This window comes from Convolutriloba macropyga, chromosome 8 (genome assembly GCF_964194025.1).
Source record: "Convolutriloba macropyga chromosome 8, txConMacr16.3, whole genome shotgun sequence".
Lineage (NCBI taxonomy): Eukaryota > Metazoa > Xenacoelomorpha > Acoela > Convolutidae > Convolutriloba > Convolutriloba macropyga.
Genome location: NC_134475.1, coordinates 31,389,302 through 31,410,877, shown reverse-complemented (window position 1 = coordinate 31,410,877; position 21,576 = coordinate 31,389,302). Strand labels below are relative to the sequence as shown.

Here is a 21,576-nt window from a genome sequence, read left to right as displayed (position 1 = left end):
GCAATGGGTAGACGCGAAAAAAAAACTTGTACTAAGCTCATAATTTAATCAGGCCGACGCTTCAATTCTTCTTCGACACATTTTCGAGCTAATTTAGTTTTAATTACATCGTGAGTCGTTGTTTGTTTTGTTGTGAATGATAGGCAATGCCATAGAACTAATTAAAATAGAAACAAATTGGTATTCTCTTCTGAAGTAGGTCACAAAAGCTGAAGAAACAGAAAATTCTACTATTTTAGTAAATCATTTCAGGACGCAGACGGCGACAACAGCATTTTCCCTCAGCAAGATTAAAATTGTTTTTGAGTTCAAAACTCGAAAACTAGTTCACTCTTTTAACACGCGTATCTCGGTGTATCTCTCAATATTTTAGCAAAAATTAGCTGTTATGAAAGACTAAAGACGAAATCTCCATGCCTAAAATTTTTTTTCTAAGAAGCTAGTGCAGTGCTATAATACAAAATGACTAGCACAAAAAAGAAATAAGCCAGAAAAACATGGGCACAATGGTGGGCGCTGTCCATAGCCATGCCTCGCACCCGCTGTGAGATCTATTCCGAAAACACGGGTCGGTTATTGCGGCGAAGCGTGCACCCACCAAGACTAAGAAAGATATTGTCAGCGAATATTAAGATTTTGCACCCGTTAGTAGCTGTCGTCTATCTGACAGGTCGCCCAGTTGAAACACCCCCAAAGACTGAAGACTAAACCTAAATTTCTTTTTTAGGAAGCCAGTGCAACTATTATTTTGGGTGTGTAGTAGTTAAGGCAGACCCTAGCTGGCCTCCTTTTATAGCCCTAAAGTATAAAGAGTTAAGGCTACATATATAGCCTTAACGTATAAAGAGTTAGGGCTACTTATTAACTATCAAATAGACTGACAGTCTCTGGTTGGCTGAAAATGTACTTTCAGTATTTCAACTGCTACATCCATCTCCAGTTAAAAGTTTATTTGTCCGAATCTGTAGAATGTAGCTGGAACATGCTTAGTGTGCCATCCTTGTCAAGTGGTAGAGTTTGTGACAAGAGTAGTCGTCTGATCGCCCTGCTTAGTGAAGTGTGTGAATAGAGTTGTCAGTAACGGGTCCACGTCCTGTCACTCGTAGTGTCAGTAAGGGTTAAAAGTACAAGGTATGTTGGCCAGTGACATTGATCCTGTTACAGTAACCAGCAGACGCTTATGCAGAACTTATCAACAAAATTATACTTCAGCCTCCACCAATGGACGACTTCATATCAAAATTCCCAGAAATTAAAGCCGTTTTTTTTCAGAGAAATTGAAATAACAGAATTATTTCTCCCGCAGACACCGTAACAAGATCCAAGATTTCGCAAATTGTACTTTGGTGAAGAAACAAAACCCGATTTATCATTCCAGTTTTAACAATAAGGGCAAATAAAGGACTTTTAGATTACTATAGTTTTTTCCATTATTTAATTATAAATGAATGAAACGAGACAATATAATTCTTACCAAAAATTAAATCACCAAAAATCTGCCTAACCTATCTCTTTTATGTTAACAATATTTTTACTTTATTAGTCACATACTCATGGTCTCTCAGGCCACCCTGGTCGTGAGAAAACGTATGCAAGTATCACACAGATTGGAGTTTCTAAGAAAACAAAACCACAAATGTTTGGAGCTAACCAAATCATACAAACTCCTGCAAAGCAACATATAAAAAGAGTACTTTGCAGGTAAACAAAAATTTCGACAAAGAAGTGGCATTGTCCCCAATTACCCCAACGAACTATTTCTTCAAGAACAATTGAAGAAATAGTTCTACGATAACTCGCTTTTAGACTACAACCATAAAACGCGGATATCACGAAATCAAAACCCGTCTTGTTTAATCTAGACAACCCCGACTTACCATCAAATACAGAAAAACTTCTTCCACAACTTGTAGAGAGCCCGTCTAGATAATTTAGTACTAAATATGAAACTTTTAATGCCAGATATATCTGCTTACGAAATTAAGAAACGAAAGACTACAGGGTCTTTATGCAACAAAGTAAAATTCCCGCTCGAAAAAAACTAAGCTCCACGAACGAAAACTTACCAATGTACATGAATACAAACTACAAGCATAGAAAATTCTCACTTTATCGCCGTATTTTTGTCCGAATACAGCTCAAGAAAATACAAAAAACCTCATAAAAAGAACTAGTGGGAAAATACAATAGTATGTTTTTTAACAACGGAAAGAAGAACTCGAACAGTTCCTTCAACCCTCTCCCCCTTAATACAGTTATCTTTAGATGGACAATACACAACAGAAAGTAACCCACAAATCCCCTTATTAGGGAACACTTTTTGCCTGCTATCTCAGCAGAATCACCAATTCTCCTCCATCAGGACATGGAGAAAACCAAGCCCTTCAAAAAAGTTATTATAGTTCTATAATCGGCCCTTCAAAGTAGTTCTATAATAATTACTTTGAAGGGACGGGTTTTTTCTTTTTCCATGTCTTGATGGAGGTGAATTTGTGAGTCTGCTTAGATAGCAGGCGAAATTTATTGCCTAGTAGGGGGTATTGTGAGGATACTTTCTCTTGTGTATTGTCCCCCTAAAGGTAACTGTATTAAGGGGAGAGGGGTGAAGTAACTATCTGAGTTCTTCTTCCCGTTGTTAAAAAAATACTATTGTATTTTCCCACTAGATTTGTTTATGAGGTACTTTTGTGTTTTGTTGAGCTGTGTTCGGACAAAAATACTGCGATAAAGTGAGAATTTTGTATGCTTGTAGTTTGTTTTCATGCACATTAGTAAGATTTCGTGCATGAAGCTTAGTTTTCGTGCGTGAATTTTAGTTTGTTGCATAAACAACTCTGTAGTTTCTCTGTAGTTTCTCTGTAGTTACTCTGTAGTTTCTCGTTTAATAATTTCGTAAGCAACAATGTTAATAAACCAAATATTAAGTTGAAAACTGCCCCAGGGCTCGATCTGGTAGAAACATTCCAACCCTAATAACTAAACAAGATATAAATCGGAAACTTTTCGCACCACATGAGAAAGTTGCAGATAGCCCCGAATACATCGACTGAAATCACCTCATAGTCTTTTTGCTTGGCGTTCAGTTGTCTCTTCTCGCTCAGTTGTTTCTTCTCTTCGCTCAAAATTTTCCTCAGCTTTAAACTCTAAATCTTTTTCTCACTCTAGATTCTAACTCTGATGTATCCTTTTCACACTGTATTAGTTCTCACTTCTAAACTCCTCTTTAACTCAACAATTTATTGAATTTCTAACCCATCTATCAAAAATCTCCCTAACAAGACAAAAGCATTCACATGGGTTAGTTTTTTTTCCAGTTTCTCAGCAAGTTTTGGTACTTCTGTCACAGGGACAGAAAGATTGTAACATTCGCGCACGGTCTCTTAACTCTACAATCTCTCACTTGCTTACAACAGCAAATGAAATCTCCTTAAATTAGTGAAGGATCACAGCCTCAACCTCAACCATACAAACAGCTCACAGCAGCACCCTCTCCTCTATTCAATCGTGATTTTCATTCCACGATACTACAAACTAACTTCAATTTCAACATGTGATTATAGATAAAAAACTCCCTACGTGGAAAATTTTCGAAATATCACAAATTTTGGGACAAAAAAGTCACATTTCAGGAAAGTTTTTACAACGTAGATCTTATACTATGCTCAGAAATAAATTGTTATTGGGTGCTTTTTATCAGAAAATTCCACGACGAAGATTTTGGTTTGCACTATCTCTCAATTTTTCCTTCACAAGCTACTTAAAATTCTCAGAACTACACAGCACAGATTTAATATAGACTCTATCCCAGCCTCAAACGATATAAAGAACTTTTAAAATACTTTGAAATTTGTTGACCAATGCACATTTAATTGGAAATGAAAATCCATACATTAATTTCTCTTTCGAAAGAAAAGACTATACACTCAGGGAAAATTCATCAAAATTTTTCAGTAGATTTTGTAGATTACATCTATAATTACAATAAATTCCCGACAGAATCTCTCTTCGCAGCACTCCGAGTGAGTAAACCACATTTAAATCTCTTAATTATAATTGTAGCATCTAATACTGATTACAAAATAATCTATTGTAACCATATTCGTCCCAGTATTGAACAGAGCCTAACTGAACAATTGCGAACCTTAACATTCAACCCAACAATATCCCAATGCTCGCCAGTACCCGAACAAGTTCATATAGTAACGCAACAAAACAATCCACCCCAAAAAATCATTTAAACTCTTTAGTCAAAAATCACAAGCTCAAGAAACCGAAGAACCGCCCTTACTCACTCAGTAAATCTGTCAAAAGACAGGTTTCGTCGTACCGGACACTCTCCGTCGCATTAGCCCTCAATCGATAGTTTTTAAACTAATTATCATATTCCAACGCAAAAACACCAAACACAAACACGACAACATCAACAGTTATTAAAAACACAAATTTTACTGCCGCACTAAGGCTTTCAAATCGCAAACACAGCTTCGCCACTGATACCGATATTTCCTGTTCCAGCATTAGCACCACTACAGGAGTTACTAAACTAATTTAGCTGACCGAAATTCGCAAAAACGCCAAATAATTTTAATAGCAACTCTAAAACTCAAGATCAAAAATTTCCACAACCAATACTCATTGTCTCTACTATTAACGAATCTCCACTAAACTTTAGTCTACTTTCAAACAATTCACCTACCGCAGAACATTCTAGTTCAAAGTTTTTGTCACCAACCCCTTTGCACACTACTTCATGAAACCCTTTTAATCCTCCATAAGGCCCATTTTCATTTACAGGAAGTCTTTTTTCACACGCTAAGTGGAATCAAGCACTTAATCTTGTTAACTCCTGGCCAACACTCAAAGGTTCATTGCTAATTAGTTTCCATAGAACCCACCTATAATTATTCCTCCCAACTCAAATTCACCAACCCTGGGACCAGACTAACATCTTCACCAGTTTATTGACAAACCAGACACAACAAGAACCTAGCTTACTGTACCTTCAAAACTTGATAAAAAAAATTGTCTTTCCCATAACCGCCCTGTTCGACAGAGAACATTTATGATGGAGAACAATTACATAATTGGATAACAAAAAGTAACAGAATGATATAGAATTACTCCTGTAAAGAAACAAAGAACTCACGACTTGCTTAGTCAGTCGAAAACAACATTTTCGGTTGAACTTTTGTGAAACAAGATAAACTGATTTTTCATCCTCAAGCAGCCAGTCCACATTTCTTTAGGGTGAAAACTAACCGCTCTCCATTTTCCAAAAAATACACTATAAGTTCTACCGATACACTGAAAACACAGCCGACTACTTCATATTCTGTAATCTTCAATCAGGATGATCGTACACACATGTCCACTACGGATTCAATCATAATTTTAACAAATTTTATTACCATAAACTTTAAAACAACCAATCACTTTTGATAAAAAGAAAACGTCAACTCCCAAATCTGTAAAAAACATTCTTTTCTTAAAGAAAACTATGACCGCTCTCCTGATCATCACACATATATGCAGTACAATCAGCTCAAAACAATTGATGAATTTAAAATCAAACCCGGAGACTTCGAAGCTCTTGCTGCCCATCTTTTCTCAAATCAGAACCACTCAAAAGTAAGCCTATTTGCCCCTTTATGCAGTGACAAAGAAACATTTTTCCACAAAATCTCGCTTAAGTGAGGCTAGAACTTTGATCACAGTAACTAGCTTGTTAACAACTTGGAAAAACCTTCCTCAATGTGGAAACAATATGGAAAAAAATTATTAACAATATGGCTTGTAAATAATATGGAAAGATTTTCCTCTTGAATTAACATCACCATAAACCTCAGCTAATAGAATTCGATCAACTCAGCGGGACACGCTGGCAACTTAACATTGAAGTAAAACACGGGTGTTTTGACTTTATCGATATCATCTAATTGCTTTACAATATTTTAATTTTGCTTACAACACTCGAGACCATAATTGTAATCCAAACGCAATAGGCAGTCCATCGGCAAATTGTCTTGATATTAATCCAACATATGAATATCATGTAAGTCGCACACAAGGATGGTCTTTACAACTAATTAATACAACACTCACTATTCACTTTAAGTCAGAAAACATTCATAGGGAAAACACTTGCATCAGATGTAACATTGAAACGGGGTATTGTCCTCAAAATCACGTAATTAAAGCAACAGTCGTTTGGGAACCGAGTGATCACAGTCAAACATCCACGTGCGTCGATCACAAGCCCAAATGATAAAGTTTCAAAACGACCCTTTATTGAAACACTGACAAAAAATGAAACTAATAGTGGCCAACAAGGTGGTGCACACTTTTACGCAAATCGCTGCAAAATTACTCGAACAACGAATCTTCTCTGACCTGACGCGAAGATTTTTCTAAATCTCTACAAAAATGCAAGGAAGATTGTCCCTTCTAAGCGACACATTGTAAAAATATTTTTCTTCATTATCAGGAAGGATTTAATTTTGCTACAGGCAAATCTTTGTGATATTTCAAAGATTTGCACATAGCCATACCAAACGTAACACCATCTGTGTCAATGTACACAAAATCAAAAACTCGAACTGGATGCATTATATGACAAAAGTTAAAAATTTGCCGCAAATCTGCAAAATATGAGCCTTTCCGAAAGCAAAAATGGTTTGGCGCAGTACATCCCAATGAAAAAATCGGCGCCAAAATCGACTATTCTATTTGCCGCGTACTTTTAGAAATAGACCACAGAAGTCTTTCTTTTTATGAAAACCTTTTCGATCTCGGAAAAAATCTCAAACAAACCTGTTTTGTTTTGCTCACACAAAAATCATCCCTTGTAGGCTACATTATCATGAGAGAAAAAAAATACAATTGCAGGGGAATATTACATACAGAGTTCTAATGTAATATTCCTCTTTCAATGCAAAATACTTTCTCCCCTATATTTATTAGGCGGCCATTGTTTTGAAGAAAAACCCATTTTCCATCAGAAAAAAGCGGAAATTGTAAACCATGTCACACGTAAAATTTTATCCTGGTCTATAAAAGCATCCTGTCGGAAACATAATTTTGATTTACAAATCTCGCTTGACTCAGATGACGATGATTAAAATCGTCAAACACCTTACCCAATTAAAGCGCGCAGCAAAGTCAAATGGCTTACGCCCGGCAAAACTGAGCAAAAAACTACACAAGTTAACCTCACTGCACAACAAATAGGTATATTTGGCCAAAATGACGGGACACTTTCTATCGACAAGATGAATTTTAACCAATGAGTAGATGATGCAGCAATTAAAATTTAAGCACCCCAAGTAGTCAATTTTGCAGAATTAGCTCAACAAACTCATTTACAAGCCTAGTAGTCACAGTTACAGATTTCAACAAGTTTTTTATTAACGGCAAAAATCCACGCTTCGACTGGTGTGACTTAGTCATTAGAATTTTTTTCAGAAAACTGTCTTATTGGAATCTTTGCAAACCCTAAATACGTATTAAAATACGTATTAAAAGAAATAGCCAATGTATGGACAGTGTTTAGTTTCTTAAATTGGGATCGAAAATTACACTATCTAAATTAAAATAATCATAATTGTTGGGAAAATTCTCACAAAACATCCTCCCTGCTTTACAGAGAGATTGAATCAAAAAAACTCATCATCCCCAAAAAAGCTTTGAAGACACTCTTCAAATGGCTCCTATACAAACTTCTCAAAGTGGACAGAATTTAATACACGAAAGATTAAAAATTTTTACAAGAAATTTTCCGTCTCTGGGCATAATAACTCTAATTCTAACTGAAGAGCAACAACTCCACCAACAACAGCTTTTGATTGCTACGGGATTCCAATCCCAATCCTAGTAAAGTTTTAAGTCTTTGCATCCTGAATTTTCTCATTCCGGGGGAAGAAAACGAGCACAAACTGTTTTCTTCGAACAAGATTATTTTAAAGATGATCCTGACTATCAGGAAATTCAGAGGATCTTGTCCTTAATCTATCAAGTATCAGATTTTAATTCTATTTCAATTTTAGTGACACTACAGATGCCGCCTCATCTAAACCAGCCCACCCACCCTGGGGATTTTAAATCCCTCCAAAGTCGAACCAACGGAATATGATCTTATCATGATGGACATCGATGACATCATACCTCTGGTCTACCATATCTCTGGTGCTGGCTCCTCCGATGCCCAAAGGAGGGAATGAGATGCAAAAGCCGGCGCTATTCATGATGGCGCAAGCGTCACGACAGCCACAGCCTGAGCTTGCCGCTAAATATTTGCGGGCGAACACACTGTCTTCAACAGACACTTCGTCTTCTTCTTCCGGGGAACTTCCACTGTTCAATGAGATTGACACTAACTTGCAAGAGCTGTCAAAAGTGCATACAACAGCACACTCGTCAAAGGAGTTATTGATAGAGGGCTAACAACCGACACCCAGGTACAGTCCTGGGTTCACGAGGTTGTTGCTGAACAATCTCAGAGGTCAAAACCAGAAACCGTAGTATCAAATCGGACCTAATCTGGAAAAGTCCGCATGCCTCAGCCCAGATCTCAGCGGCTGGTCTAGCTCCACAGCAGAGGCCGACAGCACAATCAATGACAACCCTACAGTCAATGGCAACAAACAAAGAGCCCGGTACACTATCCTAATGCACATTCTCGACAGTCACATCAACAAAATCCACAACGAACTCCCTACAAAAGACCGACTTCCACGGACAAATATCCGTTTACTGACCCCTCGCCCCACAGACGTCATTTCCCAACACGACATGAGAACTACCCCGTTAGGTTGTCTCCTATCCGGGCAACGAGTTCATACTCCAGCTCTCGACCAAACTATAGCCCACCCGGAAGCTCACAGTCGTCGTCACGACAGCCAAAACAATCCCCTTTTGTACCGCCACAAAACACATATTACGGACCAACTGGGCCATGTTTTCAGTTTCTACATTTTACTAACCACCTCGTAATCAACATGGAGCACGGAATCCACGTTCCCAAAAAAATTAATTATTTTACCACTTCTCCAGAGCACACGCTTAAGCCGACCTCCTGTGCGTGCACCATCAAACAACTATAAAAACTTTATGTTGATGGAAGCCGCGACGAAAATTCTCCCTCTTGAGTGGGCCTTTTTCGAGTTAAGCGCCAGATTTATGGAAAGAAATTGGCACACGTCAAAAAATCATTTTGCACTGGCCAACCTCCAATACGATTGCGTGAACAAAATGCTGACACAAGACACAACTCGTCCCTACCGCGTCAACAAAAAACAAACCCATTTATGTCTTTTATTTGGATTTTTGCATCGAACACAGTTGAATGTCAATAGTCGATCACATAAAGTCAACAGAACAAAAACGTTGCATACTAGTCAGATCATTTTTGTTCAACACCACTTTTACTACACTAAGCCTCTGATGCACGTCATTTCATGTATACCGCACGTTAACACGACGATGACATCCCCGTAGTATCTCAATTATTTGTCCATCATAGATCCTAAGTACTGCGAAGGAATTTCGATCCTGAACGCTTAGCTCTTTGTACCGGGTACACAAGGACCAACCGACCAATATTGGTGCCGTTCGAGTATCTCAAATGTGCAGAAGAAGGATCTGTCGAGTGTATGTACTGCCATACTTTCAACTTCCTCTACAGAGACTGGATCATGGACAAACTGGCAAAAAGAGAACAATCATCTATATGCTATGCAGCTGCATTGCAATGCGGACCTGTGCCCTCAGTTTCTGGCTGCTTGTTTTGCGAGGGACGACGAATTCATCGAATGCTTCCGGGACCCAGACAACAAGGCCTCGATCTCCGATTTGGAGCACCGCTGATGCGCGCACCTCTCCGGGTCATTGTTGGGGTACCGAGATACAGATCTAACAAAACTCCCCAAAAACTATATTTTTATTTTAATTCTTTTTCGTTGATTTATAACTGTCTTGCTTGTTTTTCTCTTAAAAATTATCCATCTCATAAATTGAAGGATAGGAACATTTTTTTTCTTTTCTTTTTTGGGAACTTACTCAGTGGGAATTAAACTAAGAAGGTTTCAATGATTAAGTAGGTCACAGTAACTAATATTGGACTTAAACCAGGAGGTAAGCTAAAAAATCCGATGGGAACAGAACCGTACTAACAAAGAGATGGAATGAAACCTCTCTGTACCATTGACAGATACCACAGACTACAACTTTCCACCCAGCTGGAAACAAATCTTCACATGACAGTGGGAGACTGCTGGCGCCCTGACTGGCTCAACGCTTGACAGGACGTGGACCACTTACTGAATATTCCTAGTCACAAACTTCACTTGACGGGGACCTCAGCTCCACCACTCGACAAGAGATGAAAAACTGAATATAAACCTTCAGCCAATCGGAAACTGAGAGGAATCAACTCTCTTTTATATAGCGCTTGACTTTAGTCAATCTATCAGATAGTTGCACTATGTGTATATCATAGACTCCGGTGCTGTAATAGCTTACCACCGTAATAAATGAAGTTTATCGCGAGTGCTTTATAGAGTTGGTTAGTCTGAGAGAACTAGGTAAGTCTACTTCGCGCGAAGAAATAAGCAGCCCTAACTCTTTATACTTTAAGGCTGTAAAATGAGCCCAAATTGGATCTGCCCTAGCAGGATCTATGAGTTTGAAATTAAGGCTTGTTGAAAAATTGTACTGAGATTCAGGGGAAATATTTATATTCTTGGCATATGTTGCGTGTTTATGTAAATAGTAGAAGAATAACCATTAAGGACGGTACCTTGTTTGGTTTGGCGTCTATCTATAATAGTAGAGGTTAAAATTGGCATTCGTGCTGCTGTTTAAGAACGCTCGTTTTTTTTAGTAATTCCTATAAATACATTTATAAATGTATAACGTTTGTTCATTCAACGTTACTTTGTTGCTATGTAAATAATGATGCCGAATAAGTTCAATTTTAGCAGATAGAAAGCCTTTTCCTTAATGACATCTTAGATGATTTTCGAATTCCACTTGAGAGAAAGCGCGCTCTACGAAAGAAAGCAAATGTTTTGTTTTTGAAGGGTTGCTTTAATCAACGTGTTAGTTGTAGCAGTTGTTCACGTATGCTTGTAGCTCCTCCTCCTTTCTGCTTGTCAACAACTAAAGTGTATCTCCTTGTTTTGTTGTGTTGTTGAGACCGACGTTTGTAGTCTAGCATCATGGCTACTGCTGTAAACTTGACCTGCACTTCAGCCACATCTGAAAAACGGTCACATGCAATACCATGTTTTTGTTTAAAATATATAACAAAAATAATACAAACAAAAACTATGAACTACTGTAGTTTTCCGTGAACGACGGTTGTATCACAATTTGGCTTAATTTGAGAGAAATGAGACTAGATAAACACAAGGTGGCTCGGTAATGTGCGTCCTCACATAATGTTACGACCCCGCTCATACTCCTTTTTTACCTAAAAATCTGCCAAAATAAGAGATTAGAAGAGATATACACAAATAGATGTTTGAGTAAAAAGATTGTTACACATCCAAAGTACTAACTGAATTATATAATGCCATGCCGCATTACAAAACTTATGATGTCTGCCATTAATAAGACTACGAGACAATACAAACATCAAAATACACAAAAGCAAAAACGGGACTACCCAACCAGTCGACAATAAGAATAAAATGGGCCGCGTTTGGAAAATTTGTCGAATATTTTGAAACTAAATAATTTCAAAAGTCATAAAAAAAACACGAGCTTGTAACGATAAAATTCTAGGTAATTTTACTTGTCAGTCCTCACGAAGCATTGGGCGCTTTCTCTGGTGAGACTAATAGGTAGAACAGGACTGCAAAATATCTGCAGATCCGGAATCAGAGAAAATTTGCAAATTTACAAAAATACAATGTATTGAAACCATTAAAATCATCAGCTAGTATCCGAATGTTATACGTCGTTATTTCAATCACAATTTCTATTATTTCAAAAACTATGGATATGAAAAACTGTATATGTTCACTTGGTTCTCTTTGAAATTCAACAGGACTTGTTGTTAACTCGATAATTTACGCACAAATAGCATAATGCAGGACAAAAAGCACAAAAACTGATCACTTACAAAATTTGGAAGAAAATGCGTGGTGATCGAGATACAAAACGGTTGTAACATAAAACATATAGAGAAGTTAAAAACTCAATTACATGAAGTGCATGAGGCCTCTCATTAATTAGCTTTAGGTTGAAGTTGCAAAAAGAGGAACAAACTGGAAATGCTCAGAAAATTTTTATAAAATGAAAACAAACAAAATCAACACAACCATAAGCTATTAACATACCTTATACGGCTTTGAGTTTGTTCACTAACTCCGTAGAAACAAGACAACTCTTTAAGACCTGTCAATAATCAGAAGAAATTTTAGCCAAGAAACAATTAAAATTCGTAGCCAGAACTCTTAGCCAATTACAGGCAAAGACTGGAAACTAGAAAAAAAATGAAAGGGAAGTGTCAAAGTTTTCAAAAAAAAATAGTTCACAAGAAAAACTTCGATACGTTAAACCTATTCATTAAAAACTTCGTTAAATCGTTTCTCTTTTCAGCACATATTGGATCTTTCACTAGTAATCGATATTGAAGTTTAAAAACAATAATTGGGAACTGATGTAAATCACAAAATTTGAAGAGAACTCGTAATATCACAGCAAATATAACCAAAATCTGTCAACGGAACTCACTGAACGCGTTACTTTTGACTCATTGGGAAGCCAACACAATCAACTTTAATGAGAATAAATCTTAGGACTGCCAATACGACCACAATTAAAGTTAAAAATCGAGATTTCAAAAGAAACCCTTAAGAAGCCATTAAAACCAAAAACTATCGCTGATAACCTGCTTCATGTTCCCCTCAGATTCCCAAAATCTCCTAAAGGTCAGTGGTAACCTTTGATATTGTGACAGCGCTACAAAAAATCAAAAAGAACAAAAATTTTGAAAAAAAAAACGAAAATAATAAAAAGAAAACTTGTAGCATCTAAGTTATAGAGCCCAATATTGGAAAATAAAGCTTCTAACCAGACAAACTGTTGATTCATTATTAAGCATATGCGACCTGTCATTTTTGGAACCAACCTACAAGTTCAAAAATGAAATTAAATTTGGAAATAACATTCAATTTTTTTGACAAATTACTTTCAATGTCTTAACAGCAAAGAGGTATGCATTCAATGCTTTAGATATGTTGACCTATTCTTTATTAGGAACCCCAGTTGCACTTATTGATAACCAAAAAACTATAGAACTTAAAAAAGGTAACAAATTCAAGCGAAACACAACAATTAAATTTAAAAAAAACGAAAACACAGGGTCGAAGCTATAAAAACCATGAGCGATGATTCTCCGAAGCTACTCGCCTCTTTTGGTCGGAAATGGAGTTTGTCGTTCATTTCTGTGATAGGATTAATGACTTATATCTGGATAACAATGGAGGAACCAAAAAACTTGTAAAAACAATTGAAGAAAACAGTTCGCCAATATACTTCGAGTTCATTAGATTGTTATCTTCCCGATGAGACCAAAACTAGTTTTCTATCGCTGCTCACCTCATAGGAACTCCAAATGGGTCCATATTTTATCATTAAATAATTTTTAATTAAGATTTTGATACAAAGGTTCTAAAATATAGCAGACATGACGCACTGAGCATTAATATGAAATGCTCTCAAAAATTTTAAACCACAATAACTCCTGGAATAAAGGGAAATTACAAAAAATTTTCTTTGAATTTCCAATTCTACGCTCAAAGAGCTCTTCAGTGATATCAATAGCGATTCTCTAAAACGAATATATCGATCGGCCAAATTTGACTGAACAAAAAAACCTGTTTGAGTATATAGTTCCTCCTCACTAAGTAGGGTCAGAAAAGTAATTATATCACGTAATTTCTTTTTAAAAAATACCGGCTTTGTAATATCATCAATTAAGGATAAAAATTACAAATTCATTGTAGAGAACTTGGAATGATGGAAACTGATTTGGGACTTGAAGTGAATCTCAGAGGCTGCAGCTCTTAATTAGGGACAATCTCGTACAATGGCATCTTGTTATATGAGAAAACTGGAAATTTATATTGGCAGATTTGACTTAATCTATTAATAATTAAGTCTGTTAAAAACCAATCCGTGCAACTTTCTGTTAGGTTTTTGATGCCTAAACCTGATTGAAATAGAAGTTTCCGCTTGTGACAAAATTTCATCAAAAAGTGAAGGTTGCGGACTTTGCACCCTTAGCATTGACAAACTTCAACAACATTTTCCTCCTGCAAAATTTGAACTAAATCAGTTTTCATACCATGAACAGGTAACGACGCAACATGAGTAGATTACACCGCATCTACTGGTGGCGTCAAAACTTTTTGCACTGCGCAAGAAAATATTGTTAATCGGAAGCATTTATAAAAGAAGCCATGCTGGGATACTGAGCTGGGAAACGAAGACAAACTTTAGTTTGATGAACTTGTCGGCCCCAGAGTCGGATTGGGCATAACCCATCGATAGATGTGGCAACAATTCCAGGATCTGGATCGACTAATACTTCAAAACTATCACAAATATAAACAAGTCAGTCTTTTTCTCTCTATTTAAAGACCTCAATTTAAAAACTCACCAATCGGTAAATTCTCCAAACATTATCAAGAATAATCGCGTTTTGAACAAAACGGTCTTATAGTCAGCAATGTGAAAAACATTAACGAATGGTTCCTTGTAGTGCACATAATTGTCCGACAATCGATTTGCACAATTTACAGAGCATCAAATCACTCAACAAAGTTATTGCAGCAATGAAGTTATTTGAACAATGACTTTTGTCTCAATAGGCTGTGGGAAAAAAAACTTTGCGAGAACAAAATCAAATGTTTTTATTTTCTGTATTTGGTGTTCATTTCCAATTTCAATCAAACTGATCACAGCGTCAGTTAAGGATTGGTATAGCTAAATAAACAGTACTTTTATGAAGTATTGAAAGTTTGCCGATAATGACTTATTCCTGGATGCTCAAAAATTGAGCTTTAAAGAAGATTTTGGCTAAAATTTCAACAATTTGCTCGCAGAACGACAAAAAAAAATAGTTCTTAAAACAAGCTTCATCTCTGAAAACAGGCAATTGGTTAAACTTGTGTTCCAAATTTTCGATTTTGTGGAGGTATAGAATGGTTCTTCGGCTTTGCAACCGGGGTTTGTTAATCCCAAATCACCGTGCGTTGCTGATAAGCAGAATATCTTACGCATCACGTCAAGACCATTACTTTAATTTCTGATGGAGATAAAATTGTGCTTCTTTTTGAGTCCTGTAAGGTTTTCAAAAAATCTTTGCATCTTGGCTAAACATTCATCAGAAAAATTTAAAAGTCAGCCTGATTTTATGAAAGCTGAAACAGATTCATGAGGACAGTACTCAAAGGACTTGAAGAAAACCTGAGTTTTCTCTTGCCACTCATTAACTGTTTGTTGTACAAATCCTTTGATGTCCATCAAATGTATTTGCCATCATTCAAACCTCTTCAGAACAGTTTTCCCGATTTAGTTTAAACCAAGTTAATCAGAACAGCGTTGAGCTTGGGCAGAGTAACTTTAATTAACAATAAGAAAAATCTTGCTAATTTTGGTTTATATCGAAACCTTGGCCCACTATCTTTTTCTGAGCCATAGTTAAAACCTTTAGATTAGCGCAAGCAGCAGCTTCATTTCAATTCAAACTTTGAATGTGTTTATTCGGGCTTTGGAAGCTTTCAATCAGTGGCATGAAGGCAAATGTATGAACCAACATGAAATGTGGTTAGTAGTAAGTAAATACTGTCTCAAGAGAGGGGGGGGGGGGGTTATCCTACGATACTTAAACATGGGATAATAGGGGGTTATCCTAGACGGAAAGGGATTAAGGGGATTAGGCGGCCTTGAAACTCATTTTCCGCCATGACAACTCTAGCGACGGTTGATTTGAAAGCTATTCACGAAATTTACAAGGAATTGAAAAAGGATTATTTTCAATACGGTGAAAGGTTTCTTTATTTCTTGGCAACATGTCAGTACTTGGATCCTGATCTTGATTTGGATATTGCGATGAAAATGAGACCCTATGGTGGACTGATTGGTATTGATAATTCGTCTCTGGACAAGTATTTCAAATCTTACAAAATTTTGAGGTTGCATGCTATACTTCACGACGCTTCAGGTTTTGTCTTTGAATATAGTGAAAAAGGGCCGGGCTATTCGTATGTCCTACCGTGTCCAGTGACAAACGAGTATCTTGGTCACGTGACAGGACTTGCCTTCTGTCTATATGTAAAGACTTTTAAAAGCAATTTATTCAGTTTGCTGGAATGTTGAAATCAAGACCAGTTGTTCTTGATTTTGAAGGCTTTCGACATAAAAAGTCTGGTTTTATTATCAAAGAACTAGCTGTTTCGACAGAAAATTATTGCGATACTGTGTCATTTTTACCCCCAACTTCATTCAACATACTGTCTTCGAGTGAGAGACGATCCTACAGTTGGGTGTCAAAATATCTCCATGGTTTGAATTGGGAGAGTGGAGATTATCCATATTGTTATTTGCAACAAATTTTTGATAGCATAGCACTTCGATTTCCCTTGGCAACTTTTTATGCGAAGGGAACAGAAAAAACAGAAACTATTCAGAAACTTCTCAAAAAGGACGTTATCAATTTAGAGATTTTATTATGTCCAAAAATTGAAAATTTGAAATTTTTTCACGAGACACCAATTTGTACTTTACATGTTTTAAGCTGTCCTAAGCGGCAAAGAAATCAACACTGTGCAAGAAAAAAAGCTACCCTTTTTTACCTGTGGCTAACGAATGAATCGACGGTCCGAGAAAGCAGCATCGTCTCTACTTCAAGTGAACTTGTCCCCAAATTTAGTGGTTTACAGTTGTATAGCGGATGAAAATCAATTAACAGCTACATTTGTCAAAGAGGAAAAAGTTGACAGTCGTGGTCAAACTGTACTGAGGAGACAGCAAATTGTCTGTACTGGAGCTGAAATAGAAGCCTTCAAGAAATACCTTTCACTTTTGGAGTACTTCCAATTGTACCATGTCTTTGGAAGAGAAAATGCGAAAGCTGAAACTAACCCCTTTACCTATGCCCAAGCATGCAGAACCAGTTCTGATGTCACTGAAGGATAAGAGCCTTCCAGCTGAAATAAGACGAAGAATTGAAAAGAACAACGTACAGTCAATTGTTTTCAGAGAAAAAACTGACAGAGTAAATGCGAACTACACCATTACTTTTATCAATGATAATCAAAACTCACAATTTGTATCTTATGAAATTTATATAATGAAATAACCAAATTTACCTCTTTTTTTAAGAAATTTATTTTGAAATGAGTAAAGCAGAGGATCAGTTAGATACAGGCGGGGCAATAACTGACTTAGTGTTTGATGATAATCACCATGAAAGACGATCATGGAGGTTTTGTAATTCAAGGATACCACGATCAGAAGTTGTTTATTTTACACAAGTTTTTATTATAATTTTTCTCATTAGTTTCTCTGGTAAAACTTGTGTTTTTCCAGCTTGAATGTGAAGAGTCTACATTTTGGTTTTCTCTTCTTTCTTGTACAGTTGGATACGCTCTTCCCAACCCAAAATTATGAATAAAATCATTTCAACAACTGACCGGTTGTTTATGGCTGTTTGCGGTCCGTCATGTTGTGGAAAAATAGAGCTTATTTTCAGAATGTTACTCGAAAACACTTTTTCTCCAAAGTTCCTCTCGATTTTTTATTTCTACCAACATGAACAACCCAAATTTAAGTCACTAGAGGCAAAATTAAACATACAGTTTACCAAATTTTCAAGCTTCGATCTGATATCGGAGCTCGAAAACTGTCTGCTGGTGTTTGACGATTCATGTGAAGAGATTTTTAATGACAAAGAGTTTTCGAAATTGGCTACAGCAGGACGTCACAAAAACATTAGTGTAATTTACGTAAAACACAATTTATTTCAACAAAGTAAATGGTCACGAACTATTGATCTTAATACAACACACATCATTTTATTTAAATCACCCCGTGACATTCAACAGATTGGTTTAATTGGTCGACAGCTTAATAACACGCAATTTTTGAAAGATAGCTACGAGCTAGCAACCAAACAACCCTTTGGTCATTTACTGATCGATCTGGATCCAAAAACATCGGACGTTTTACGTTACTGCTCCAATATTGTTCCACCAGGACCATCCGTTTTTTACCTTCCCCCAGCTAAAGCTGTTGTAACCAATTTGAGTAATGAGAGAGAAAGAGCTTTGTATGCTGCGGCGAATGTTAGAGACATCGGACATAAAGTCAAAAGAACTAATCAAGTCGGCACCAATTAGTTTTATTAACTTTCTTTGCGAGTGTTTGCTTAATGTTGTCAACGGTAACGTTCCCGTCAAGAAGACATTAATACAAGGTCATGAAAATTCATTTAAAAAACTTTTATCTAAACAAACAAGTTTAAAAAATAAAAGGCAGATTTTTGCTAAAAACACGGTTCTTTTGAAAGGTATTGCTCTCTCGTGTTACCTTCATCTGCAGAAGTGATAATGTATACTGAAGAATTTATCTTAATTCCCAAAAGAATGTTCATGTCAACACAACCGGCAAAAAGTGAAATTTTTGACAATCCTGTCTACAAACAGAAAGCCACGCAATTGTCTCTCATTCAAAGAAACATGTTACAAAATCCGGAAAAAAGTGAAAAAGAGAATGGAGCAGTCCAGACAGAACCCAGCATAAATGTTGAAACAGATCATGAGGAAAAAGAGGAGCCGATGAGTGATGACAGTGAAATTGAACCTATTGTCAAAAAAAGTACAACTACAACGTTTGAGTCAATAATGAGAGATTTGGGAGTGATGGAGAAAAATAAAATCGGAAGAGCAGAAATCATTCTCAACAAGATATTAGAATCCCCGACAATATCCATTGAAGATCCAGGTGGTATCATTCATATTGATAACCAACCACTTGGCTTAAAAGCGTCAACTTTTTTGTATAACACACAGCAGTCAACAAAGAAAATTGACATTCAAAAATATTCTCGAGCATTATTAGCTCTCGATCTTCCACCTCATTTAGTTTCGAATACCTATGCCAAACAGATCTTGGAAGCATCCGAAAGCGAAGAAGAAATTTTTGCAAGCCCACGAGGACAATCAGGAAGCGGTTATCAAGTTACCAACCAAAGAAAAACGAGCACAAGAGAAAAGACGGCAGAAGGAGAGACCAAACAGCAAAAATGGTCTTACTTCTTCTGAGAAAAAAACGTTGGATCAACTGTATTTGAAGGGACCTGCATCGTTTGGAAACCCAAAGCGATTAAAAACCCAAAGCAAATTATCATTTGGTAAAGTTAAGACATACTTGGAAACCAAGTCATCTTTTACAAAATATCGCCCAATTCGTTTACGATTTCCAAGACTTAAAGTAATAGTAAAAGACATAAATGAAATTTGGTCCGTTGACTTGGCTTTTGTGGATAAACTAGCAAAATACAACAGAAATGTTAAATATTTATTGGTTGCGGTCGACTGTCTTTCCAGATACCTTCGTGTGGAGCCCTTAAAAACAAAGTATGCAACGGAAACTGCCTCGGCCTTTAAAAAAATGATAAAAAACAAGCAACCACAAAAAGTATGGGTTGATGATGGTACAGAGTTTCTTGGAGCCTTCAAAACCTTATGCAACAAACGAGGAATTCATTTATACAGCACTTTTAGTGAAAAAAAGTCTGCATTCGCAGAGCGGAACATTCGGTCACTAAAAAACATTATCTACAAGTACCTTGAAGAAAAGTGGACATACTCCTACATAGATAAACTGGATCAATTTGTGAAAACAATTAATTCACGAGTCAACCGAGTAACCAAACTTGCTCCAAATAAAGTAACTAAAAAGGATGTTCCACGACTTGTCTCGTTGAGCGCTCAAACAATCAAGTTTCAGAGACCCAAATTTTACGTTGGAGATTTTGTTAGAATTGTCAAAAAAGACGAAGCCTTCAGGAAAGGGTATAAACAATCTTTCACCGACGAAGTTTTTGAAGTAGAAAGCTTAGCAACCTTCAATCCGCCAACGTATTCACTTATTGATGCAAACGGTGAAAAAATTGATGGTAAATTTTATCAACCAGAGTTACAGCTTGTTCGTGTAGAGAAAAATGAGTGAAAACCGTTTCACCGATGAATTCACTGTGCATTTTATTTCATCTGCTTCAATGGAAATTTTTGACTCTAACACCCTCAGTTCATTTCGAAACTTTTTCAATGATGAAATTCAACTCGCTGGTGACTGGAGAGTAGCTCTCAGCGAGATCATTTTCCCCACAAAAATTGAGCATATTGTAAATGGAGACATGGTAGTATATAGCTTAAAAGGGTACGAAGACAGCCAGAAAAGGGCTACCGAAGCCAATGTGATCTCTCGTCCGTATAACGGTGAAAAATTGTCTATCATGACAAGAACTTATAATTCAGTTGTTGACATACTAACTACTATCAAACGAACTGTTGGACTACCAAACTTTTCATTCAGAGAGATCAAGAAAACTGGAAAGTTTGAAATTTTGATGGGTAAAAATGAAGGAATTACTTTTCCCAGTAAAGAAATTCCCAGCATTATTGGTTTTTCGGGCATTCCAGATGGCAGTGGAGTACACATCGGGTACAAAATGAAAAGCGCAACATCAAACAGACTAATGAAAAGTGATGAAACGGCAGCGTACTATGGAGAATTTCCCGTTGATCTTTGCTCGGGAAAGCACTTAATTTTTATATATACGAATATTATTGAGTACCAGTACGTCGGTGATACAAAAGCCCCCTTGCTTCGAGTCATTGATTCAAAACAACGTCTGAAAAACGGTAGTGTCTGCGAGCTTGAACCAACTCATCGAATTGTTTTTTCCAATTTAGATTACAAAAAACTCTTATCAAACACCATACAATCAATATCGATTGAGCTTCGCACAGAAACGGGAGAATTGGTTCCCTTTTCGGGAACCGGTAAAGTCATTTTAACTCTTCAGTTCAAAAAATTTTCCAATTAGCATGGACTCTTACTACGCTAACCAAGCAACATCCTTACCACATTTCTCTGGCCACTACCGGCAAAGAGGCAGTGGTTTTGGTGCATTAGCTGCGGGAATTGGGCGGGTCGCTTTGCCCCTAGCTCGACGTTTCATTCTTCCTACTGCAAAACGTATTGGAAAAGAACTTTTAAAGCAAAGTGTTCCAGAGCTGCTAGACGTTGTCAGCAGTAAAAAATCACCCAAACAAGCACTCAAAAATACAATAAGCAACACTGTTAAAAAACAAACAGGGGGAGCAAGATTTCGGCAACAAAGAAAAACGATTAGGAGTCGCTCAAAAAAATCACCAAGAAAAAGATTAATCAAACAAAAGTTGGTCATTTCAAAACAAAAGTTCCAAAAAGAAGTCGGTCTGATTTCTTTTCTCAAGTTAAATATGATCGCTAACCTGTTACCAAACGAAGCAACCCATA

General features: G+C 36.8%; 1 protein-coding gene across 2 annotated transcripts in view; it reads right to left on the bottom strand.

Annotated features, from left to right (window-relative positions):
• The window catches only part of LOC142344082 (uncharacterized), a 57,843-nt gene that overhangs the window by 4,376 nt on the left and 31,891 nt on the right, over positions 1-21,576 (bottom strand). Inside the window, exon 4 of one of the 2 annotated variants that reach the window (XR_012759241.1) lies at positions 10,793-11,253. Coding sequence is in view for 1 of the 2 variants with exons in the window: in XM_075395564.1 (XP_075251679.1) it covers positions 11,087-11,253 (167 nt within the window). In the remaining variant the exon portion in view is untranslated. Of the gene's footprint in view, positions 1-10,708; positions 11,254-21,576 lie in introns of those variants that run through there. The other variant, XM_075395564.1, reaches the window with a different exon arrangement.